The sequence below is a fragment of the Ambystoma mexicanum genome, chromosome 6q (genome assembly GCF_040938575.1).
Source record: "Ambystoma mexicanum isolate Mex_15411 chromosome 6q, UKY_AmexF1_1, whole genome shotgun sequence".
NCBI lineage: Eukaryota > Metazoa > Chordata > Amphibia > Caudata > Ambystomatidae > Ambystoma > Ambystoma mexicanum.
Window position 1 is genome coordinate 308,029,792 of NC_090937.1, and position 27,285 is coordinate 308,057,076.

The 27,285-nt window shown below is 49.4% G+C and overlaps 1 protein-coding gene across 2 annotated transcripts in view; it reads left to right on the forward strand.

Annotated features, from left to right (window-relative positions):
- Positions 1–27,285, forward strand: part of ECPAS (Ecm29 proteasome adaptor and scaffold) — a 3,148,361-nt gene that overhangs the window by 1,886,035 nt on the left and 1,235,041 nt on the right. For both annotated transcript variants that reach the window (XM_069630810.1, XM_069630809.1), the window contains exon 28: positions 4,444–4,512. In XM_069630810.1, coding sequence (XP_069486911.1) covers positions 4,444–4,512 — 69 coding nt within the window. The remainder of the gene's footprint in view (positions 1–4,443; positions 4,513–27,285) is intronic.

The following is a 27,285-nucleotide window of genomic DNA, read 5'->3' on the forward strand; positions in this document are numbered from 1 at the left end:
CCTTAAGTCTATTCAGCGAAGAATAGACCCGTCCCTGGTGAACCCGAACCTCACCAGAGCAGTCAATCCCAGAGTTGAAAAACTTTTCAGGGCAGCCCAGTCTGACCCTCTCTATATAAGAGGACATCTGAAGCCAGACTCCCTAGTTTTCACTAACACTCGTAAGAAGGCTGGAACACCCTTGTCATCGTCCGAAGCTCCTCCAGACAAGGAGAGCAAAAAACTATATGGTTTGGGCAGGAAAGTAGCCTCAACGTCCGCCTTTCAGGCAAGGATTGCAAACTCCACCACCCTGTTGGCCAGCTACAACTGCCATCAGTGGGAAGAAGTCGCGGCACTCATAGCCTCTGCACCAGAACCCTTAAAGGGCCAGTTAGCACGAATTTCCGCAGAGGGTAGAGCCGTGTCTGGTTGCATTTTAAAAGCAACTTTTGACGCCGCGGACAACGCAGGCAGATTGATAGCAGAAGGTACTGTTATCAAGAGACATGCGTGGTTACGGCAGTCTGGTTTTAAGGCAGAAACCCAGGCATCATTGTTGGACAAACCGATGGAAGCCGATCTGTTGTTTGGTAAGGCGGTCGAGGACGTGCTGAAGAATGCCAAGGAAGAATACGAGACACTCAAGTCCCTTGGCCAGTTAACCAATAAACCCCCTAACAAGAGAGGGAATAGTAATTTTCGTCGCCCACGCGGCCAAAATTCCCAGAGAGGATCAAACTATTCCCAGGGGCAGGGTACACAGTGGAACAACAACAGCCAACAGTCTACCCAGGCTTACAGCAGGGGTAATAGGAGAGGACGTGGTAAAGGCAGAGGCAGCCCCAGTAAAGGAGGCGGCACGCCTCCACCAAAGCAGTGACGCTCAGTTCAGGGTCCCTTCTCACGCAACCCCAGTAGGGGGACGCATTTCCAACTTCACCCAGGCTTGGGAAGGGATCACATCAGACAGATGGGTGCTGTCAACAGTATCCGCAGGGTACTGTATAGAACTACTGCAGCGCCCCCGGAACTATCCTACACGATAAAGAGTACACTCTTTAGAACATCAGAAGATTCTCCTCGAGGAGATCGCCAATCTGCTAGCAAAGGACGCGATAGAACTCGTCCCGGGACACCAGGTAAACAAGAGTATTTATTCAACTTACTTCCTTGTGCCAAAAAAAGATTTGACAATGCGCCCAGTATTGGATTTACGGCCTGCCAACAAGTATGTCAATCCCCAAAAGTTTCGTATGACTACGCTACAAGAGGTAATCCCCTCTCCTAAAAAAGGGGGATTACATGGCAACCTTGGAAATGAAAGATGCCTATTTTCATATTTCCATGTTCCCAGCGCACAGAAAGTACTTGCGCTTCAAGGTGGACAGTCGGCACTACCAGTTCAAGGTACTGCCCTTCGGGATATCTTCGGCACCAAGGGTATTCACCAAGGTACTGGCGGTGGCGGCAGCACACCTACGCAGGGAGGCAATACCGGTGTACCCTTATCTGGACGACTGGCTCATAACGGGGGAAACCCCAGTAATTTGCAGAACAAACATTCAAAGGACTATCGACCTCCTCCACGAATTAGGCTTCTCAATCAACGAGAAAAAGTCAAGCCTGGTGCCAAGCACCTCCAAACAGTTCCTAGGAGCAATCCTAGATACTCAAGAGGGGTTGACATTTCCTTCAGAGGAAAGAATTCGGAATATACTACTGCAAATTCCACAATATCAGACCGGTCACCAAATAACGGTACGCAAAGCAATGCGTTTGCTGGGCATGATGGAGTCATGTATTTACCTGGTCCCCCACGCGCGCCTGCGCATGCGTCCCATGCAGGAATGGTTGGCGAAACAGTGGTCAAAGACAAGTGGTCAGTGGGACGATCTAGTGGTCGTTTCGCCAACACTAGTACAAAGCCTTCACTGGTGGACAAGAGAGAATCTTGCACAGGGAAAACCCTTTTACGATCCCGAAGTACAGGCAGTAGTCACTACCGATGCATGTCTGACGTGGTGGGGAGCTCACCATCTCCACCACACAGCTCAGGGTCTCTGGTCTCCCTCAGTGGCCAAGAACCACATCAACCTGCTAGAGCTTCTGGCAATATTCAGAGTGCTTCAAGCGTTCGAGCCCCACCTACTAAACCTGTCAGTGCAAATCCGGATGGACAGCACAACAGCCATGTTCTACCGAACAAGCAAGTAGGGACTCGTTCGTCAAATCTGTCCAAGCTTGCCCAGAAAATCTGGATATGGGCACTCAGACGGAACATCTTCCTGTCATCACAACATGTTTCAGGGGAGCTCAATTCCCAACGGATGCTCTGAGCAGAGACTCCCTCCCAGAGGAACACAAATGGGTTCTACACAGAGAGGTCGTAGAAGACATCTTCTCTCAGTGGGGTTTCCCCACTATAGACTTATTCGCCACAAGTGAAAACAGACAATGCCCAGGATTTGCATCCAGGTTCCCCCAACCAGACTCCCAGGGGAACGCCCTGTGGATGAACTGGTCAGGGATGTTTTCGTACGCTTTTCCACCAACTCCTCTCATCAGGAAGGTGGTCAACAAGATGAACAGAGAGTCGATGACGCTCGTCCTAGTTGCTCCCATGTGGGCAAGACAACCGTGGTTCCCACACCTACGCAGGATGGCGGTGTGCGAGCCCATCAAACTTCCAGCCTGGTACAACCTACTGTCCCAGCACCAAGGTCAAACAGTGCATCAGCAACCCAACTCAATGAACCTGGCAGCATGGCTCCTGAGGTCATAGAGTTTGGACATCTCAATTTACCACAGAGGTGTATGGACATCCTAAAGGAATCTAGGAAACCAAACACAAGGCACTGTTACTTTGACAAGTGGAAGAGATTCGTTATCTGGTGCCAGAGTAGACAAATCAACCCAGTTGATTGCACTCCTTCCACTATTGTTACATACATGCTCCACCTGCTAGAGGCAGGATTGGTTTTTAACTCACTGAAAGTACACCTCACAGCCCTGTCGGCATACACCACTTCCCATAACAAGGTCTCGTGGTGGAAAGTACCAGTAGTTAAAGCCTTCATGGAAGGAGTAAAGAGACTTCACCCTCCTATTCCAAACCCACCACCAGGGTGGGACCTTAATGTGGTGCTATCTAAGCTCATGGGCCCCCCTTTCGAACCCATGCATAAAAGCAGTCTCAAACACCTGACTTATAAAACGGCCTTCTTAGTAGCTATTACTTCTATAAGAAGGGTCAGTGAAATTCAGGCTCTGTCAGTGCAGGATCCCTTCTTTACTGTCCATAAAGACAAACTGGTTTTACGCACACACCCTAGGTTCTCACCTAAGTTTATATCTAAATTCCACGTAAACCAGTCCATCGAGCTTCCGGCTTTCTTCCAGGACCCTCAAAGCTCGGCTGAGGGGAAACTACACACCCTATATGTGCGTAGGGCGGTCCTCTACTATGTAAATAAAACCAGACCGCTAAGGAAAACAGATCGACTGTTTGTCTCCGTAGCTACAGGCATAGAGGGGGATCGCGTCTCTAAAGGTGTTATCTCGAAGTGCATTATTAACTGTATCCAGCTGTGTTACTCACTCTCTGAAAGAACTCTGCCTTTCACGGCAAGAGCCCACTCTACTAGAGGCATTGGGGCCACTCTGGCTTTCATTGCAAATGTACCCCTTGACACCCTTTGCAAAGCAGCTACTTGGAGCTCTATTCACACTTTTACTCAGCATTACTGCATTGACACCCATTCCAAGGCAGATACACAAGTGGGACAAGCGGTTCTAAGACACTTATTTGCTCATGACCCTTCTCACATCCCACCTCCTTCAGGTACTGCTCGCTAATCTATGCACAGCATGTGATCTAAGCAGATTCCACAAGCCTCAGAAGGGATACATTACTCACCGTAATCGTATTTCTGATGCTTGTATCTGCTTAGATTCACATGCGACCCACCCTTCCTCCCCTCTGAGAGAAGGCGCATGGATGCTTGTAGTCTTACCTTTCTATCTATCTGCTTGGATTATCTGTACTCACGCTACTCCTCGTGCTACCTCATGTCAGAAAAAATACAATCTGAGGATCCTAGACGCGTGAGGGATCTTGGGTACAGTGGACGTCACACTAGGGATAGTATTACTGGCACGCCCTGTGTCGACGCCCATTTTGAGTTTCGAAAAACAAACTGTAATACTCCGCAGCTTCCACTAGATGTCGGCCTATGCACAGCATGTGAATCTAAGCAGATACAAGCATCAGAAATACGATTACGGTGAGTAATGTATCCCATATATCTCTTGCCGCAAACTAATAAATACACGTTTTTGTTTTTTAAAGTATTTGGAAAACAAAATCTAAGAAAGGTTGTGTTTATATTTCACTACATATGCATGTTATATAAAAGTAGATAGTACCATGGTTCCAAAGCTAATCTTGTCATATTCCTCCAGGGCCAAGCATGAAGTTTCAGGAGACACTGAAGTGTTCCAGGGAACCTCACTTGGAAAAACACCTGATGGGTAAGTGTCTTTCAATGTTTTTATTATAAGGGGACAATAACATAAAGGAAATAAAATGGTAATATTGGGTCTGTTGCAAGCAGTTGTTTGGGCCTGTCTCTGGGAAATGGGTATTCTGCTAACAATGTATTTGGGAGTAGTATATTTTGCTGTGAAATGTGCATATTTTGAATAAAAAGAACTTGATCTTATTCAATGGCCACATTTTGAAAGGCACTTTCATTTAATGACATGTATCACCTCTACTGGTTAATCTTCTAGGCAATGTATTGCTTTAAAATGTGAGTGTTATTCTGAATGCACACACGATTTATAGCTGTCAAAGAATGATAACAGGTTGGGCACAAACCTGTAATATGAGAGAACTAGTATGCAGGTAAGTGGATGTTGGTTTCAAAAACATCCATTTGTGTCTTTACAAAGAAAATCAGAATTCAAGCAGCTCATCTTTTTTAATTTGGAACTTTTCCTTGTAGTTCTGATAACATGAATATTGACATACTTCTACGTCCTATAAGCATTACTTCATCCCTTCAAAGCAAGTCTGTATACATTAAACCACTTGGGCATCCATGTTAAAGGAGAGAAGGTAGAAAAGTACAACCCCAAATATGAAGCTTATGTAAAGGGATGAAGGTAGAAAAGTACTGGTGTATATACATGTGTTTATATATTTAAAGCTCAGCCAATGTGCTTTCCTCAATTTAATGAATGCCTACCTATTAGAAAGACTGCCAGGTTGAAGAAGCCAAACAAGGCCAATTTTGCAACAAACATCAAGACAAAAGATCTGTGAAATACAGCATTTAGTCAATCAAATAAGGGGCAGAATAGTAAGACCCATTCTGGGGTCCTATGAATAATGGATCACTTTGCACAAGTAAGGATGACCTCATCTGCCACCTATCTTATATTTCTTTTTTATCCACTTTTCAGCATTTGCCCCCAAAACCGTGAAGTTTAATCACACCCTCAGCATGCCCACTTGAATAGGCACAGTCCTCAGAAACAGAACACTTGAATAAGCTGCTCAGATTGATCTCTCCCTCACTTCCCTTGCAGAGATTATGTTGTGGTGGCAATACCAGATTGATCTGCAGTTTGGGATCTACCTCCTATGTAGAGTGGAATAGTCGCTGGGAAATATATTCTGTAAACCTTTTGGGTGCTTATTCAATACATGCTGCAGTGACCATGAAATGGCAGAATATTTGTCGCTTGAGCATTGTGGAATTAAAACATCATAGGAGTATTGATAAGTGCCCTGTGATGTAATTCCGGTTGATTACTTATAATAATGTCAATATGCCCAGTGTGTGTGCTTTTTCGAGAAACAACATGATGACATCATGATGACCCGTGCAAGTGGGGAAAAAAGGGCAACCTGGATTCCTTTGTTAAATCTTTGTCTAGGTCACATAGTCCCATACCAACAGGACCAGAGTACGTGGAACAGACTGCACAACCTACTGCAGCTGCGACATTGGATATGCAGTAAATGTATCCTGCAGTGCTTTGTTCTACGAATACCAAATCGGATGATCTCACCAGTACCATAAAATCCTGAAAGCTAATATGGAAAGGCAGAGTGCTTTGATTGCAGAAGCGGAGGCCAGAATCGGCCAAACTTCGGATGTACTTGCCGAAATGCGATCAGAGATCATAAGTATGAGGAAAGATGTGAAGACAGTTAGGCATAATGTGACATTTTGGATTCGCACTTCAGGCTCAATAACGTATTGTCCCAGAACATGAGGTGCACTTGACTGTAGAGCTCCATGCCGCCAAAATCTAAACCAGGTGCTGCACTCCAATCAACTGTTGGCTGTATTCTCAACTACAGAGACTGTGGCCTAATATTGAAATACAGTAGAGAAGAGGGAGTACTTTGCTTTGGCTCGCATAGGGTATTTTTGTATTGGAATTCTCCACAGTGGTACAAAATAAATAAAAGATCTTTTCTTGCGGTTAAGAAGTTTTTCTGTGAAAATAACTTTTAAGTATGCAGTGCTTTTTCCTGCTATGCTGCTGTTCCAACTGATTTGCAGTTTTTCCTTCCATGGGACGAAGATGTTGCTAAGCACCCACCCTACCTTTATGCCAAAGGTTCCATCTGAATTCCATCTCAAAGAGCCTTTGGTTCTGCCAGTCTTCTTGCCCAACCCTTCTATGCCTTCTGAAAGGGCGTCACATTCGCTGGACGTTGCTCATGCTTTGAAGCTTTATGTGGCACGCACAAAGGATTTTTGGAAGACGTTTCTACTCTTTGTGAATTTGCTCCTGTGAACCACGGGAAGGCCTTGTCTAAGGCTTCCATATCCAGGTGGCTCTCTGGCTGCATCATGCACTGTGATCGTTTGGCCAATAGGCAGCTACCAGGCCGGCTGAGAACCCACTCCACCAGAGCCATCGCAGCAACAGCAGCATTTCTCTCTGGTGTTTCCGTTAGACATTTGCAGGGCTGCTACGTGGAGGTCCATCCACACCTTCACAAGAGTCTACTGCGTCGACGGGGAGGAGTCTGCGGTTGGCCAAGTGGTGCTCTGCAACCTGTTTGCCTGATGAGTCTGTTCCAGGGTTAAGTGCATTGCTTCTGTTGAGGCATGCCACCTCCCGTGGTTGTGTATGTGTACTGCTGGTTAATCTTATTCCTGAGTGTTTTTTACATAAAAACTTATATTTTTGTTTCAAAGAAGCCTGTGTGCTCTTTTCTTCATCGTGTGACAGTGGGAAGCCGTTGCTGGTGAAGTTCTGCTCCCCTCAAGGGCAAAGATTGTCGAAGATTCTACAAGGCGCTGGGCCTACTTGCGCCCTCCGACTATGACGGAGAAGAAGGAGCGATGGTCCCTCTTCAGTCACTGCACCAAATACAGGCTACTGAACGTGTTTGTGGAGGACAAGCACTTGCAATGTCTCTACTGCCTTCACCCGGACCCCAAAGAAGTAGAGTGCGAGATATGCCTCAGCTTCACCAAGAAGACAACCAAGGACAGGCGTAGTAGGCTGACGGCATGGTTTAACGCCAAGGCCTCTGAGCAGGGTCATGCATCCGGCCAGTCCGAGGAGTGGTCTTCTAAGTCCTTTTAGGGTGCCTCACTAGTGGGGGCCTAAGATCGGGCCAAGAGCCGCAAGCCTGAGTACACTGGGTTGGCTGCGGAAGCGCGTCCCAAGTGGCTAGGGCGTGATCAACATCACCTCCAGCCTCAATTGCCAGCCGGCAATCGAGATCCTCTTTTAAGAGGAAGTCATCTACCCCGGCTAAACTACGTGAGAAATCTGACAAGCCGCAGACGGAGGAGAAGGTGGCTGAACAACCTAAGCAGGCTCAACCGGCACATACTAAGACCTCATCGGCGACTGCATCATTGACTGCTACTGCCACAACAGCTATCGGCACAGATTCTGCAAGGGTAGCCCCTACGGCTCAGAAGTTATCCCTACCCCCAAAGCGCGACACTGCCAGAGTGACTTTGGCGAAGTTTGCAGGCACGACAGAAGGGGTAAAACCGGCCCTGAAACAGCCCTCCCAGGCCGTCACCCAAACCATGGAGGTTTCGTCCACGGACGATGATGACCAGGAGTCCCTAAATACAGTCCATGAGGACATTGAAGAGGACGACGACTGCGCAGGGCCTAGTTTTCCTGTTCTGCCTTCTCAGCCGCAGGAAATTTCCTTGGATATTCTATCGACTCTACACATCTTGGTGTCAGAGATCCAGGTGAGGATGACTCCGGCTCCGGTACCTGTGGTCCCCCAGGTCCCCGATCAGCCCCCAGCGAAGAAGAGGAAGCGTCATCAGATGCCCCCATTTCAACCTCCGCCACCACGTCTGGTCCCTTCTCCCCCAGCAGACCCAGTCACAGGTACAGGGATGGCCAAGACGACGGTTGACGACGATGAGGATATTGTCAGAGTGGACTGTGAATCTCCACATTTGGATGCTCCACATAGGGTGTCCCCACCGGATGAGGTGGGATTGTTCCACTCTCCCCACTATTTGCTGACCCTCTTTCTCCTCTTTCTCCCCTGAAGAGGTCGCTAGACAAGTCCGATCTATGACAGCCTTAAGGACCACATCAATACCCTAGCTCCGGCCCTTGCTGATTCCTACATCCTCTCCTTTGCCTCAGGATCTTTCCCCTGCCCTCTGAAGCACTCCCTTGTGCATCCTCTCCTCAAGAAACCCACTGCTGATCCTTCTTGTACGGCAAACTATTGCCCAATTTCCATTACTCCCTTTTTGTTTAAACTCTTGGAAAAACTGGCCATCTCTCAGCTTAACCTTCATTCTGATTCTGTTGGCTCTCTCCATGACCACCAATCTGGCTTCACAGCTGCCAGAAGCACAGAAACTGCTCTCCTGAAAATCTGTGAAGATCTGCTCTCCAATCTTGACTCTAACATTCCCTCTGTCCTTATCCTACTCGATCTCTCCTCTGCTTTCGACGCAGTCAGCCATACCTTCTTGATCAACCGTCTGTGACAACCTGGGTATCACCGATCAGGCTCTGGCCTGGCTGACCTCTTTCCTCTCTGATCGACCCTCCCAGGTGCAACTCGGGGCCTTCCTATCATCTATTCCCCTCTCTACCTGTGGTGTGCCCAGGGTCTAACCTCCCCCCTGGCTCTTCAACCAATACCTGGCAACTCTTGCCTATTGCATTTCCATGTTCTACTCCAATTTTCAGTGCTCTGCTGATGACACTCAACTCATTTTCAGGCTTCACTCGGCCACCTCCTCTCCTTCCCTCATCTCGGATTGCCTAATCGCCATTCAAAATTGGTGAGCCACCACCGATCTTTGTCTAAATGCCAACAAGACTGAGATCCTCCTCATTGGTACACCTTCACCATCCTTTCCCCTCACCGTCTGGCCCGCCTCCCTTGGCCCTCTTCCTACCCCTACCTGCGAGGCTAAGAACCTCGGGGTCATCTTTGACTCCACACTCTCCTTCTCTGCAGACATATCTGATGTCTCTAAAAAGTAAAACTTCTTACTGCACCTCCTCAGAGGTACTTTGCCTTTCCTCTCCTTCCCTTAGACGCTCATTGTCTCCCAAGCTCTGGTTCTCTTTAGGTTGGACTGTTAGGGAGAATTCTCATTTTATGGCTAATTTCCCTTACCTAGTGAGTTCCTCAGCAGCTTTGCTGGATCTCTGGAGTTATAATAATAATAATAATTCTTTAATGTGATATAGTATGAAAATTAAATTCAAACTTTACACATATATCAATAGACATTGCAATGAAAATTATACATATAAAATCATACATCTAAATTCATCCTACTTATATTTAGCATTAGATACACAACAAATCTAAAATCAAAAATCCCGACAAAAGGAGGGGGAAAGTTAGGGTAAAGGGTCAATATGAACCTGATTGCTGATACAGCCTTCATGTTGTTCAAAACTAGTGTTAGGACAGCTAAGTCAAGTATAAATGCCTCTCCAGATCGTTACCCAAAAGTCAGAGGTGGAGTTTTTCCATTTCCTGTTCTACCTGTTGCCAGACATTATACAGGGCTATGAATAGGTGCATGTTCAATGTATTAGTACAATAACGCCAAAACATAAGTTTGGGTATTGATAATGGATCATGCACAAATTCTCCCAGATAGTGAACAATAGACTTCTTGATTGCTCTGCATTGTGTTAATACATGTCTTGTCGTCTCCAGACATAAGATATAACAGGAGTTATATCTTTCCACTTGGTAAGAGTGTGATCTTTTCCCCCACTCTTACTTGTATTTTGCTATGTGTTCTACCTGTTTTTGTGATTGTGGGCTCTGGAGTACACCACTTCAGTAGCCCCCTTCTTTGTATGTGTCACACAGCACCTTCAGTGCAGTGACAGAGTTGTCGTCCAGACTTCCCACCGACTCCATTTCTGAGGTGACTACTGTCCTCCAGAAAAGGGTAAAGTTACCATTAACTTTACTTAGTCAAATAGAACCACATATCCAGTACACACCATCTTACATGGAGTGCTGGAAGGGTTAACTCTTAACTCTTTTATCTGTACCTCCTAGAGCATTGTTTCGCTCTTTTAACATTTAGACATGGCTGGTGGCAGTGGTATCTACCCTAAATTTCTACCGCGGTTATCTTATATAACCGTGGTAATATTGTAGCCTATTGTGTTAGCCTCAAACTTAAACCCGCTTGATCAAATCCTTTTTCGTTTGGCTCCGGTGCGGTTTATTCGCCATTTCTTTTTGTTAAACTCCTTATTGTGTTTTACTTTGCGCGGCGAACTAGGTTTGCCTTCTTTGTTCACTGTCTTTTGGCGGGCTTATACCTAGAAGCCCTCCTCAAGGCGCCTGGGTGTCTAGGTGGGCTGAATGTGAGGGATGGGTGTAGTCACCCCCTGCACAGGGTATCCTAGGAAACCCAAGTCACACTTTGTCATGATTGGCCAGGGTTGTTGTCCGGGCTGGACAATCCCCCTGCTGGGTGATTGACAGCCAGGCTGTGTGAATGGGGGTTTTTCGCATAAAAGGCAGGTCTCTTGGGCTGGAATTCAGAGAGTCGCCACTGGAGCTACAAGGAACTGACGAGAAGTGGAGGAGAGGTCGACTGCTGCAACTACCCCGTACCGATGAACCCTGCTGCAGTCCTGAGCTATCTACCCTTCAACGACTAAGAGGAGATCCAGTCCAGAGTCTTCTTCCCTTGAGCCCGGTGGGGATAACCAGCTCATCTTCTTCAGCCAGAGGTCGCTATCGTGGCCGAAATCGCTGCACACTTCTGTAGTGGTCCGGATAGCCACCTGAAGACCCTCTCCTGTTTTTTAAGGAGCGCACCTTTTATTCATTGTCGCTGCTGCTGGCCTCATCCCTGTGTGGTGCGGACCCCCTCATCGTCCTTCTTCGTGCTGAAGCTGCAGGAAAGCGTGGGTCTGCGGGAAACCAACAGGAACAACTGCCGTGGCACCAGCTTCATTCTTTGAGAAAGGTACTGTGTCCTGTTTGAGGAATTTTGGGTGAAATGCCTATTTCTCTATCTTAAGGCTTGTCCTTACTTTTCCCTCCTTCTTATAACTTTTGCTTCCGAACATTGACAATATCAAGGCACTCTTGGCAGCATTGAATCTTGAACTGTCTGACTGTGTGATCCTTGACAACAGGCATCCGGTGTCACTTGACTTTGGCTCCGGCCCCTTGACTCTTGAATTCCTGTCTGTGTGTTCTTCGATTCTGTCTGCCTAACATCATTTTGGAATTTAACCCAGATATGTTTTTTGCAACAGGTTTAATTGACCAGGACCTGGAGTGCGCGCCTCACCCTCCTTCATTTTTCAACTATCATATTGCCTGTGATTTTTGCCCCCAACTCGCTCTGGGTATCTCGGGTGCTAGGTGTGTTTTTGCCTCAGTAGCATTTCTTACCGCGGATACACGTTTATCTAGTAGACCGAACTGTCAAAAGTGATCGCAATTGTATTCACGGTAACGTGTTCTGTTTCGTAACACCGATCCATTCAAACACAGGGTACTTACCTCGAACAATACTGTACAAAGTGAATTGGTTAGTTGTATATTTTACGTGTGGTTTTTGAATCAATAGAAGTGTCATGTTGATAACAAATGGTTTAAAAATAAATGTACTTATCTTTTTACCTAAACCCTTGAGTCAGTGTTTGCTTGAGTCACAGTAATTGTGGTCCCTTTGTGTAATCTCTACTACTTCTCATATACTCTTGAGATGTCTAAAACAGTAGTACAGCCTTGTACCAAAGGTAAAACTTGTATTGCCACCTGTAGTCTTAATTGTGTGTAGTGGTTCCTAAGGGCACGACACAGGATTCTGCCTAACGTGGACTACTGTAACAGCCTCTTTCTAAACCTACCTGCCTCTACTCTCTGCCCTTTCCAACTCATCCAGAACATGACTGCGAGACTTATCCTTGGCCTCAAGCCCTGGGATCGTATCTCTCCAGCTCTGAAATCCCTTAATTGGCTCCCAGTGCATGCAAGGATTACATTTAAAACCCTCTGTATTGTCCACAAGGCTTACTGGGACCTGGGTCCAAAATACCTTCAACTCTCCCTCCGTGAATACCTACCCTCTCAAGCCCTTCGTTCCTCTACTTCTAACTCCCTCAGGGTCCATCCTTTTTCAAAGGGACGAGCTTGGGGTAGATCTGTCTTCAACTGGGGCCTCCCTTTGGAACAGCTTCCCTGCAACCTTGAAACTTGAGGAGAACCATCTTTGGTTCCAGAAGCACCTCAAGACCATCCTGCCTTTGCCCCTCCTCTCCCCCGTGGATCTGTTTTCTCTCTATGGCACCGTGCACCTTGCTCCCTCTGTCCTTTGGGCCCATGTACCTGCACACCCTCCCACACTGCCTCCGGGCCACCTTTTGCACCAGGGTCTGGATATGTACCCATACAGTCCTCCCACCCACTTTTCTTCTGCACTTATAAAATTAACCGTATCTGCTTAACCTAGCACGTGCCACTTGCTGGCTGTATTACCACTGTACCAATGTGTATCACCTTTATTTATTTATTTCACTTATGATTTATTCTGCTGATTCTATGTACCGTACTTTCCACTTCTCCCCCCTTCCATTCACATTCCCTCTTTTCAATTTCCCATACACTTGCGTCGTGTTAATGTCACTGGGCCTAGTAAGATCGTTGTTTTATTCTCCCCTGTTCCCCTTCCTTTGTCTGGCCGCACTCTGAAACACTTGTGTACGAGTGCGATATAAATAAAATATACCATCATATATCACTCCATGATCTCCAGAGCCTCCAAGCTGTTCCAGCTGGTGCCCGAGGAAGCCAATAAGAAGGGCTTCTAAGTTGAAGACTAAGAATGCTAAGTTGAAGACTATCATGGCGGTGCCCCTTCTGGATGATATTTGGGATGAGGGCCTGGACCTCATGAAGAACCTTGCACGGCTCTAGCCAAACTGGATAGGATGGAGAAGAAATACAGGGTGGCGAACTCCGCTCCCAAGTGCCTGAGGTCACAGCCATCGCCGGTATCGGAGGCCGCGAGTTAACCATCTGCCAACCCGTCCTCGTCGTCTTTGTCCCTCCGGACAGCAAGAGGAAAAGGATGTACGCCATGGGATAGAAAATGATTTACACCACGGCATCCACTATCAAGGTGGCCAAAGCACTGGCCAGACCTGACAGGGAGATGTGGTACAAGCTGGGGCCGATTCTGGATTTCATCCCCAATGATGAGAAGATGGAGGCAATCGCTCTCTTCCAGGAAGGGGCAGTGGTGTCCGATCACGCCATCACAGTGGCATTGGACGTCTCCGACACAGGGTTCTGACAAATGGGGAACAGAATCTGCCTTCGTCATCAAGGTTGGATGAAAGCCACACATTTCCATCAGGAGGTCTAGGCAAAGGTGTTGGACCTGCCATTCGACAGAGATAATCTGTTTGGGAAGATCATCGGATACGGAGACGGCTCTGGGCACTCTCCAGCAGCACCGCTCTTCTTTTCTCTGCTCCGGGTGAAAGTCGAGCAGGTCTTCCAAAGGTTTCTCAACATCGTATCAACAGCCTTCTAGATCCACAATGCAGGAAGCCTACAGAGGCCCGCAGGCCAGGAAGCTGGTTCTGAAGCAAAGACTGAACCAACTGGCATGTCAGGCCCCCACTCTTGCACTCCGGTGGGAGGCCGGCTGACTAGGTTTGTCGGCGAGTGGAGAAAGATCACCACCGACAGATGGGTGCTGGAGGCTCTTGCCCAAGGACACACCCTAGAGTTTCAACGCAGGTGTCCGCCGATCCCTCCGGTGACCAGTCAGGAGCAGCACATCCCGCAGCTCCTAGAAGAGGTACGGGCCATGCTGCAAAAAGGGGCGATAGATCTAGTTCCCCAACGGTTGCGGGGCTCTGGAGTCTATTCCAGATAGTTTCTGGTCAGAAAGAAGACAGGGGGCTGGGCCAACTGGAAAGAGGATACCTCTTGACGTCATTTGACCTGGAGGCTTCCACGTCCCCATTCACAAGAAACATCGAAAGTTTCTACATTTTGTGGTGCAGGGACAGCACTACCAGTTCAAGGCACTACCTTTCAGCTTGAAGTCAGCCCCCAGAGTTTTCACAAAATGCCCAGCTCCAGTGGAGGCCCATCTACCGCTACTGGGCATACACGTATACCCGTACCTGGATGACTGGCTGATTTGCGCCCGCTCGCGGGAGCAGGCCGATGGACACACAGAGGCGACCATCTGGCTACTGACGGATCTGGGATTCTGTGTCACCTATCCAAAGTCCTGCTTAATGCCATCACAGAATGCGCTGTTCCTAGGCGCCAGAGTCAGTACAGTGTCTTGCCTGATGTCGACCTCGGAGCAGAGGATAGCAGTCATTCTAGGAAAGGTGCAACGGCTATCGTCGACAAAGACGGCCATGGTGCGGGCCATCAAGTCGTTACTGGGCATTATGTCGTCCTGCATCTACTTCGTCTGGCTCTGCAGGCTGCAAATGCAACCCCTTCAGGAATTCCTGGATGCCCGCTGGATACAGGTGTCCGGAACCTTCACGGACAAGATCTCTCTCAACGACATGTTCCATCAGGCGATAGTATGGTTGGTCGTCCACTCCAACATCGCCCAAGGCAAAGGATTTCAAATCCTGCCATACCAGGAGACGGTCACCATGGATGCCTCCCTAGAGGGATCGGGAGCGCACACCGGACGTCTGCACGCCAGAGGCCTGTGGCTGCCGGAGGAGAAGGATCTATATATCAACATCCTGAGTACGGACAGTGTTCTGGGCCCTCAAGTCGTTGCTACTTTCCAAAGAAGCGCAGGTCTTGTGGCGCTGGGCCGTCCGAATGGGGATGTTCCTCGTCCCTCTCCACCTGGCGGGAGTCAAGAACACCATTGCAGACTTCCTCAGCAGGGAGCTGCGTTCCTGCCCGAGCAGGAGCTTCGTCAGGATCAGGTGTACCACCTGTTCAGCAAGTGGGGTAGACCCTAGATAGATCTGTTTGCTACGGTGGCGAACTCCAAGTGCCAGAAGTTTGCCAGCCGGTTCCACCAGCCAAGGAGCCTTGGGGACGTGTTCTCCTTCCCATGGGAAGGGCTGTTCCTGTACACGTTCCCCCATTCCCTCTTGCAACGAGTCATCAACACACTCAGACAGTGTCGATGCAAGATGATACTCATCGCCCCGGCGTGGGCAAGAAAGATTTGTTATCTGGACCTTCTCAGTCTGTTAGCGTCGCCTCTGGTGAAGCTGCCAGTGGTACCGGATCTTCTCACCAGAGAAGGAGGCGCAATCCTTCATCATGATCCAGGATCACTAAACCTGAGGGCTTGGCTCCTGCAGCTTTAGAGTTTGGAGGATATGAGTTGCCTGCAGACTGCAGGGAGGTCCTCGCCAAAGCAAGGGGTTCGTTGACTTTGAAGTGCAACGGTCACAAGTGGAAGCGTTTGGCTACGTGGTGCCGGTCTCAGAATATTACCCCTCTGAAGGTAACGGCTCTGCAGGTCCTTCCATACTTGCTATCCTTGGCTAAGGCCGGATTAGCACACGCCTTTTTCAAGGTACATCTGGCGGCTATCTCGCGCTACACCAGGTCTCCAGGGAGATCTACACTTTGGTCCCATCGACTCGTCAAGGAGTTTCTCAACGGACGTTTTAGAACTTTCCCGCCAGTGAATGCTCCTGCCCCAGCGTGGGAACTCAACGTGGTTCTGACGAGGCTCATGAGGACCCCTTCCAGCCTATTCATCAGGGCCCTCTCAAGTTACTCTCGTGGAAAACTGCTTTCCTGGTGGCCATCACCTCTGCCAGAATGGTAGGTGAGATTGAGGCCTTATCCTGCAAGCAACCATGCTTCACTTTTCACAAATCGAGGGTGGTCCTCCGTATGCACACCTATTTCATGTTGAAGGTTCCGTTGGAATTCCACCTCAACGAGCCTTTGGTATTACCTGTTTTTTCCCGAAACATATGTCGCTGGCGGAAAGGACGTTGCTCGTGCCCTGAAGTTCTACTTGACACTCAAGAAGAGTTTTCGGAAGACCTCACAGCTGTTTGTGAACCATGGAATGGCCTTGTCCAGGGCTTCCATTTCAAGGTGGCTCACCGGCTGCATCACACACTGTCATCGGTTGGCAAACCGACTGCTGCCCGACGGTCCGAGAGCCCACTCCACCAGAGCGATTGCTGCGATTACAGCATTCCTGGCTTGTGCGCCCCTGCTGGACATCTGCAGGGCTGCTATATGGAGGTCCACGTACACCTTCAGAAAGTTCTACTGCGTCGACAGGGATTCCAGGGAGGAGTCCAAAGTCAGCCAAGCAGTGCTAAGCAATCTGTTTGCTTGAGGTGAGACTGTTCCGGATGTAAGAATGTATTGCTTCTGTTGAGCCTTGCCACCACCTGTGGTTGTGCATTGTTGTACTGCTATGTATTTGGGCATGTGAATCCATGCCAGACCCCATGCTGGGGAAGGTTTAAGTTACTTACCTGTAACAATTGTTGTCCAGTATGGGTATGGCATGTTTTCACATGCAAACCCTCTCTCTGTCCCCTCTGCGGGTTTTCTTGGTCATACTGTCACTTTACATGCTTACCAAATCTGAAGATTGCTGCCAGAGGGGAGGGGCTTGGGGAGAGTACTGTCATTGGATGGTGGCAGTATGACCCAGAGGCCAGTGATTGATTGGTTTAGAGGAGAAATACAGTTTTTAAGGGAAAGTGAAACAGTTTTTTCTTTTACTGAGGATTCCCAGCCTGATGATGGGGAATATTCATGAGCATGTGTATCCATGCCAGACCCATGCTGAAGAACAACAGTTACAGGTAAGTACCTTAAACCTTCTCCAGCATGGGTCTTGCATGGATTCACATGCAAACCCCGCCTCCTTCCCCTCTGTTGCTCTTGTTGGTTCATACTGCCACTTTACGTGCTCTTCCAAATCTGAAGATGGCCACAAGGGGTGGAGCTCAGGGAAACGATTTTCCTTGGATGGGGGTAGTATGACCCATAGGACAGTGATTTGTTATAGAGGAGAAATGCAGTGTTCAGCTTAAAGGGAAACTGCTTTTATTTTTTACAGAGGATTCCTAGCCTGACAACAGGGAATATTCATGAGCATGTGAATCCATGTCAGACCTGTGCTTGAGAACAGGAGTTACAGGTAAATAACTTGTTCCTTATTCGACAAGCAAGTAAGTATATAAAAATGCAGCATTGATGGAACCAAGTTACAAGGGAATTTCCTAAACGTCAGCTGTCCAATACCTAAGAAAAATTGCCTTCTGCCCTAAAGTCGCTGAAGCCACAATGCTTCTCAACAGAATGAGTCTTTGCCGGTAAGTTCTAATTTACTTGTGTTGGTAATAGTTCAAATGAGACAGTCAACAAGGTTACTAAGGTAATTGTTTTCTTATCTTTCAGAAAATGCTACCTGGGTTCTTTGTTACGTTACGTTGATTTATACTACGCACCTCTACCAATTGCGTGGTCTCCAGGTCCTCACGTTGCTCTGAAAGAAAGAGTTGGGTAGGTCAGTGAGGGAAGAGGGATAGGATAGAGTTTGTGCTCTTCTGTTGGTGCTTGCAGAACCAGGAGAAACTGACGTCTGTGTGTGTCAGCTTTCTAAGTGTTTGGATTGTGCGCACTGGGGTTTTATCCGCAGGGGCAATGTCCAGTGTTTGGGATGTTTGTTCTTTTGGCAGGTGTGTGGGTTGCGTGTTTTGTGTGTGGGAAGCTTGGCCTGTTGGGTCTTGGGTCGGGGGGTATCCTGGAGAGGAGCGAGAAGCAGGGGTGGTTGGAAGTTAGTACAATGTGGTTATTTTATTGTTGGTTCCAGGATCCATATTATCTCTTGATTGTTTTGGGTCTGCAGTGATAGTTGTGGGAGGTGCTGGTTTTTATGCTAGTCTCTGTGAGTTGAATGGCCAGGTATGACAGATCCTGTGATGTCGTCCCTTCTCCCCGAGGCAGAGACCCTTCCCATGAGGCCAGGGAGGTGAGGCCGCTACCCAATAGTCCCCCTCGGGGTGGTAGTCCGCGGGTGGATGTCATAGGAAGGGATTTCCTCTCTGGGATTCAGGAAAGACACCATGGATTAATGCACCCTCACCCACCTTTCGTCCCTCACCTTCTTTTACTTCCTCTGGTCCCACAAGTTCCCCCCATGTATTTGTACTTTAGCATTGGTACCACTAGTACTGGGACTCGGAAGATCAGGACGGTCACCAATGAACTATTCCCTCAGTATACCGAGTCGATGAAGAAACTCTGCACCAGAAAGAACTCGTAAGATTATTGCATTGAGCAGTCTAACATTTGTGTTCCATTGAACTTAAAAACGGTAGAAAGACTAACCACATTGTTAGTCCATCCCCAGAGGCCCCGCAAGCAAGGCAAGCACTGCACAGATGGAAGAGCTGCACCTGCAGCTACTGACCATGACATGGCGGAAGGATGATGGCGTTCCTACCTGCTTGGAAGAGGACCGAAGGCCACACGAGGCTGAGAATCCCAACGCAGAGGAGCACTGACGAAGACGGTCCAGCAGGTATATGCAGCCGGGCTTTCCTGCAAGTACTGGGGAGCCATGTACAGCAACCCGCGATCATGAAACGGCATAGAAGAACCATTGGAAGACGTGAGGAAGCCCGAGACCAAGGTGAGAGACCAGGAGCCCATACAGAAGCTATGGGGGTGGCACAAGGCCCTCAAGGGCACTACAGAAGCCTATAAAATGGGGTCTGCGACCCGAGAGAGAAACAAAGAACAAGGGGTCTGGGACCCGAGAAGCCAATACAAAGGGGTCTGGGATCTGAGAGAGAGAAACGGAAACTGGCGTCTGGTACCCGAGAAGTCATTGTGAAGGGGTTGAGGACCTAAGAAAGAAAAATCAATGTAAAGGGATCTGGGACCCAAGAATAAGAAAGCGTAACGACAGGGTCAAGGACCCGCTCTAGAGGAGAGACATTATTCCTGGTAGGGGATTGTACCAGGGATACTGAGAAGAATCAGTCAAGCATACCCAAGGGTCAAGAACCCAACTGTGCATGAGGACAATGTCCTCCTCCAAGCCCTCTTCTTCGTCGCAGAACTTGGGAAGGTCGAATACCAGGTCTGTCCAAGTGACTCACTGGAGGGGCACTCCAGGGGCGTGAGAACGGCTAGGAGAAGGGAGACATTCCCCCACTTTGTGTAACTGTGTAAATAATATCCTGAGAAAGGCCAGGGGATGGAAGCCATTGTTCCTACTTTGTGGAACTGTAAACATAAGCCTGAAAAAGTCCAGGGGAATGGAGACATTCCCCCTACTTGTAAACTGTGTTCACCCAGAAGAAGGGAGTTATTCTTCTGGACTCTGAAGAGACTGATCCATTTTTTTCATTTATAAGTGTAAGGGATATATGTAGGATTTGGACACAGGACGGTGGACTTTTTAGATACTCACATTCAGACAGCTCCTCAGTTTTTGTTGAGGCAGGGAAACCCTCTTAGATTTGGGGATAGTTGGGTGTTCTTCTTTCTTTTGGTGTAAATAAGTCTTTGCCCAAAAGCAGGCCACCTGTGTCAGTCTCCCCCTTCCACACCCTTACACAGGTTTTCAGTCGTTTTCTGAAGGTAAGGTGATTTTCTGTCATGCGGTTCCTCCGAAAATTCTTTTTTTTGTAGTGTTTAGTTTAGATTTGGAGGTCGTTGTTTGACCAAAAGGCAGTGGAATGGAAGATTGGGAGACAAATGGACTTGTTCCAGTGTTATCCTATAGTGGACAGGTGAGGGTGGGAGAACAGATGCACTGCATTTACTTAACCCAGATGGGTTGATGGGTCAACTGTGGGTCGCTGGAGGTTGGGATTCCCGCTGTTGGTTCCAATGAGGTGCCCAGGAGCTGTGTGGGGCAAGGTTTCTTCTGTTCAGGAACAGCAGCAAGATGCCACCCGTGGCGATGAAGATATGCAAGATTTACTGATGCAGGCCTCTTCAGGACACTTCACAGGACCAGGGACGGAGATTACCAACGACTGTCTCTGCACACAGGTGACGACAGACATCCTTCCAGTCACGGTTGTAAAAGCTTCTCTAGAACAGGATACCTTGATGTTGGTACATGTACTACAAGCTGTCGACCACCAAAGAGAAAGAGCTGCGACTGCATATCAGCCCAGCACATAATGGAGGACAGCCTCCAGAATGGTGGTGGGCACAGAGAAGTGCCTACCTTTGAGGAGCCTGGCCTGTTGGCGGGCAGGGGAGGCAAGGTGATCCTCTGCCTGAATGATATGGGAAAGGGAACCCAGGAGGGACGGGCCCAGTCCCAGCGTGCGCAAGTGTGACCAGCTAGCAATACATTGGTGAGCTGCAAGGAGTAACGTGGGCAGCTCGAGACTGATGACTGCAAAGGAGAACCTGATGCAGGAGGAGAAAGCTCCAGCAAAAGGTGATAAGACAAGTGCCAGGCTGTCTAATAACCCTGGAGCGCCTGCCCTTTGATAGGTGGCCTGACAGGTAGGTGAAATGGGACTACACAGTGCACGAAGAGGGGAAGCACTGAACCGGGCGATCTAAGGAGCCCAGACTGCACGGAAAACCAATGGAACCGCAGCGCAAAGCAGGGCTGTGAGACTGCTGATGCAGAGAAACGGAGCATTGGCAGGGATTGCACGAAGGGAGAGATCCATTACAAAGACTATGGTGTGCAGATGTCACTCGGCAAGTCTGCGAGTGGAGGCCAGACATTAAAAGCTTACTGGCCAACATCCTCGCAACAAGCCACAGTGGAGAGGCAAGTGCCAGCAGACCATGCGCTCTCGCAGAAGAAAGGAAATATGGAGAATGCGGTTGGGGAGTCGGCACGGAGACTCTCTGAATAGGACGACTTGGACCGCCTGAAGAAGCTGAAAGATAAATTAAAGGAGGTGCTGATGCAATCAATGGGTCTAGAGATGAAAAGCATTGCAGAGGAGATTTTAAAAGTGTATTGTGTATCTAGTTAAGGACACAAAACAGCTGAACTTGAGGGTGGTAGACACAGAAGCGGCAGTTCAGTCCTTACAGGAAGATGTGCTTCAATTACAGGGGGAGTTAGCCAGCACCAAGCAGGACATGTCCCTCCTTGTCACCAGCATCGAGGACTTGGAGAACAGACACAGCCGGGAGGACGTCTAGATATGGGTGACGGGGGGGAGGGAGGGAGGGATGGCAGTAGAGAGGCTATGGAACTGGGGCCAGCAAGTGTTTCTAGCGATAGCCCTGGAAGTGGCTAAAGAAGTCATAGTCCAGGATCAGGTCCCCCTGAAGAATCCTGAGGTCCCAACCAAGAAATATAATTATGAAGTTCCACTCATATGGTACGAAGCAAGAGATTCTTCAGGCCTCAGGGAAGTTGGGCATCATCACCTTCCAAGGGTAGTCCATCTTAATTTTCAGGAAATAGCAGCCCTTACACTGCAAAAACAGCAGCCATTCCGACAAATCACTGAAAATCTGCAAAAAGGTGTGCGCAGGAGGCAGTGTGGGCCAGACCACAACAGAGGAAAGACAGACAACTGGCATCAGAAGACCTGAGAAGTGAACTGCCTCTGTTGAGGAGTAGTGATTGTGAGAGCAAGATGGCTCCCTGGGGGGGTTTGATGGAGGGTATAGATTCTATCTGCTTATGTTGGTTGTTTGGGTGCAGAGGATAGAGAGAAACCTCTATAATTCACCTCATGTGACGGTGGGGAGGGTAGGCGGGATTACCGGGGAGGGCTGGAGGTTTTAAGGGTGGGGGGGTAAGGGTTCACATCCACACGGTTTGTTCTCAGCATGGGAGGGAGGAGGAGGTGATGCATCCAGGCGATGCACCTCATAAAAAAGGACACAAGTAGGCTAAGATTTAAGCATTTTCTGCAACAGTTTTTCACATCAGCGAAGTACAAGAGTAAGGGGATAAGCATTCTGGTGAGTAAGAGGGTACAATTCGCTATAGTGGAAACTAAGGGCCTCATCACGAGTTTCTTGCTGAGCGCTGTTTGCACTAACGCTACGCTCACTGGCGGAAAGCACGCCAGATCACGAGTATGCACACAGGGACATGGCATTAATGCAAATAGCGTCTGGCGTATAAATTGGCCAGGAAATCACAATCCGCCGAATATCACAGCCCCTGCAAGCCATCCACCCATGTGAAGACTGAAAAATGTCTCAGGAGCGCACCAGGGGCAAGTGAGCCCTGGACAGGGTAGGAAACCTAAATTCAATGACCAGGAGTTGGCCATACTTGTGGAGGAGGCAGTGAACCACCAGGAAGAGCTATACAGTGCACTGCAGCGCAAGATAGGTGGGCAGCGTCAAGCGCACATCTGGCGAGAATAAGCCAGAGGGTGTCTGCAGTGGGGCGCGTGCCCCCGGATGGGGAGGAATGCCGCAAGCGCCTAAATGACTTGCGGGTCCAAGTCCATGGCCTATTCTCCCAGAACAGGAGTGCAAGCATGTGGGGGACTGGAGGAGGGCCTGCACCACCACCACCTGAGCGCACACCCTGGGAGGAAAAGAGGACTACGCTCATCGATATGGGCACCATAGAGGGAGTCGGAGGAGCGGAGGCTGGCACAGGTACCCAGTAGGCGGCAGGTGGCTCTCCCCCCCCCCCTAAAAATTAATTGAACCTGTAAGGGCCACACATGTAGACCCTGAGTGAATGAATGTGCGTGAGGCACCGCAGACGCCCATAACTGACCCCTTGTACCACTGTACCGTAGCGCCCCCTAGACTCCCCTGTATGTGCACTGCATCAATATAAGGGCCAGGGGACAGACATCCATGGCCATGGCACAGCTACCTGATGTGTGAGTGTGCATGGAAAAAAAAAAACAGCAACATGGGCACCGTGCGTCCCCAGCAGGCATCTGAAGATGTCATTCAAACATGTCTGTGCAGTGTCCCACCCCAGTGACACGTTCCACCAATCACAACATGGGGAGTGAACAAAATGCAATTGCAATGCATGATTGAGACTGTGTACAAACCCACTTGAAGGTATGATATGCATGATACTTGTCTAGGCTGCCCTGAACTCATACCACACCCTATGTACCCCACAGGGACACGGCGATCACCACAGGCCGACGGTGAGGAGGCTACAACACCACAGCGCCCGAGGCAGCATGCTTCTACCAGCACCACCACACCGCAAAGGGGCCGGCCAGAAACAACACGACACCGGACCCATCCCACGTCACCACACTGTAGCCCAACCAGACGGGTGCGGCACCCACAAGGCCACAGGGGGACAGCGACTCATTCACCACAAGTCACCATGCAAACACTGGATTTTGAGGGAGCCACCAGTGGGTCTGAGCCTTATGAGGGACAGACAGCAACAGCTGCACAACAACCTGAACTGTTCACCTCACCCAGCTGCAGTGACACACCTCAGGGAAGCCCAGTGCTAGTTGCAAAGGATGCACACACCCCAGGTGTGCGTGTGCGTCGTGTCAGAACACCAGAGCCAGATGTCGATGCACCATCCTATGTTACCCCAGAGGATAGGCACTCGGACCGCAGCAGCCCCATCCAAGGTGGCAACATGTCTCCCTACAGCCCTCTTTCCAGGCAGTGCATAGCTGTCAGCCCAGTCCCCGTCACACTCCAAGTACCACTCATCAAAGGGAGCTGCTGTGATGGGGCGACTGGATGTTATTCAGGCCAAACAGGCGAAAATCGAGTCCATGGCCAAAGTGCAAAGCGGCCACATCAAGGCCATCAGCCGTGCCATACGGGATGTCACTAAGTCCACGGACCGAGACAACGTGCAGACCCGGAAAGTGGTGGAGGGATGTACCGCGGCCCTGACAGGTTTCGGGCAAAGGGTACAGGATTTGTGCGAGGGACTATCTGCGCGTGCAGAGCAGACAAGGGAATCAAACGATCTTCTACGCCAGCAGCTGCAGGTCGCCTTTGCCATCCCATCGAACTCTACTATGCCCACGGAGGGGTCCCTGGAGCCTTCACCTAGGCGCCGTTCAATGCGCAACCTGAGAGCCTGCTCAACAGAGGGGCCCGGACTTGGAAAGTGCCTTTCGACCATCATAGATGGACATGACACCGTTTTTGCGGGCCCTGAAAACATGCACCTACCTGCCCTTTTTTGGGTAGTTCACTGGGTGGGAGGGGGGATTGTGTGCTGGGGGTTCACTGGGGGGAGCGGGGAATTGTCAAACATATAATAAATCACTTTCAAAATTCATTGAAAGCATGGACAGTCATGATTGTCTTAAAGTGCTCTTTAATGTTCAAGTGATGTGTCAAATGCCCCCATCACCCGTATCAAAAATAATTCTCAATCGAGCCCTGTCTGGTCAACCTCCCCTCTCTCACCCCATCCCTGTGTACACGTGCACCAGCTTTTGGCACATCATCTTCACTCCCATCCCCAGGTGGCTGCACATTAGCATTGGGGGCAGTGGCACATTCCTGCGACAGCAAATGTTGTGGAGCATGGCACATGTAAGTACGATTTTGCCAACTTTTTCAGGTGCATACATCAATGCCCCTCGCGTACGGTCTAGGCACCGGAAGCGTGCCTTCAGCAGTCCAAATGCCCTTTCCACGCAGATGCGTGTACGTCCATGGCCAATGTTGTATGCTCGCTCAGCTGGAGTGTGTGGATGACGCACATGGGTCATGATCCAGAATCACCTGCAGGGGGGAGAATGCAGGAATGAGGACAAGGTTGGTTCAGTGGGTGCACAAGGCTCAGTCATTAGTGACATTGGCAGCAGAATCAAGTTTGTGTTGAAGAGGTCATGATATCTCATTGCAATGTTGGCATACACGCTTCGCCTTCCGGTACATGCATGGTCTGAGGTTGCCATGCAGCTGTATATCAATGTATATGTGCGTGCTTATGTGCATCACACTCATACATTACATGTGCACTAGGTATCATGTGGTCACTTACATTGTGGTGTGTGCTGTGCTAGGGGCAGCATTGATTCAATGGACTACTTCCTACGAGCACCACCCCTGTTTCTAAATGTAGCAGTACTCTGTCCCTTGTCACTGTAGGAGGGGACCCTTGAATCTGCTTGTGCATGCAACATGTTAGCTCATGTGTCATTGGCATTCACTTTGGCTGCTGTTGCATTTGCTGATTGGCACAATTATGTACAGTTCTCCAGGCATGTGATTGGCCAATCAGGGGTCGGTTTTTCAGGGATGTACATTGTCATGAATTAAACTACGTGTGTAGTGCTTTTGTGGATGTGCCTACTTTGGCGCACCATTGGCAAGACTGTCGGGTGGCCAGGGTGGGATGTCTCTGCTGTGTCAGGGTGAGAAGCATTACTGTGACACACATGAGGCTTTGTGGTAGTTGGGCTTCCTTATGTAACTGTGCTCCCACATGTCTTTGCCATTCAGACTGGGTGTGTTCTGCCGTGTTGAACATGTCCAAGGGTTCTCGTGCGAGGTACATGCATGGGAATGTTGCAGTGCTGGTGCTGCCTATGTCTCTTGCTGGCATGCAGGGATTTCACTGTGTATGTCCCCCCCCCATCAGATGTCATTTAACATGCATTTCGGATCAACATTTGTACTCACCCAGCATCCATGTGTTTTGGCCTCAGTGCCTTTCCATGTACGCTGGCAGGGTACTATTGCACAGGACCATGTTGTCGTGGGTGAATCCTGGATAGCGGGCGCAGCAGTGGCTGAAGGTTAGGTCAGGGCTACATGTCATCTGCACATTCATGGAATGGAAATACTTACGGTTTCTGTAGGCTGCCTCATGTGCCTGGGGTGGTACTGGTGCTACATGTGTGCAGTCCAGGGCTGCTATGACATTCGGGACTTGGGCAATGGCATGGAATTGACCCTTCAGCTGGTCACCTGTGCCTGTGTGGCTGGCAATGCAATGTGCTCATTCACATGGAGCAGCAGTGCATCCAGCACCTGTTCCAGCACGGCACTGAAGGTGGACTGGGCCATGCCATGCATCATGGCAAGGGTGTGTGTTGGTAGCTGCCAGTCCCGTGGTATTGTAGCACGGACACAAGCTACACGAGGGGGCGCACTGCAGTGCTGATAGCTATTCGGCCGCGGATGTCAGCCTGGATTGTGTCCAGCAACTGGGTGATGGTTGCCCTGTCCAGCCTATACTCGGTCACCAACTGCCCATCAGTCAGGGCCCAGGGTGTTGGCCTGACCCTGGGGATGGCTGGCCGCCTTGCTGGTGCTGCTCTCATCCTCCTTCTCCTCATCCCCATCACCCGCTGTGCTCCCAGGGCCCTGGCCTGGTTGGCTGGCCTCTGTAGCTCCAGGCGCAGCAGGTAGATGTCCACATCAAGGTTCCCGGCTCCAAATGGCAGCATGGTGTTTGAAAGTGTGTGTTGTGTATGGGTGGGTCTTTTGTAGGCCTCTGTGTGCATTGTTTTCACCTGGGCCCTTATTGCTGTCTCCTCCCTGCTCCTGCTGGTGTAATGGTGTTGGGGAAGGTGTGCTGTGCATGGGTGGGTCCTTTGGAGGCCTCTGATTTGCATTGGTTTCACCTGGGCACTTTTTGCTGTCTCCTGTGTTTTTACCTTCAGCGTTTGGCTAGGGGTACTGTTGGCTGATTTTCCACCGGTTTTCTTGTGCAAATAGCACCTACGCCAGACTCGTGATGGCTCTGTAATAGCGTGAATGGGTGCTGGTGCTAGTACAGCCGGCTGTACTTAAGCCAGCTGTAATAGCGATGGCGGTATTTGTACTCGTGATCCGGCGGAGCGGTATTGGCGGCGCTAATACCGTTACCAACGGATTTAAGGGTTACCGCCCAACTCGTGATG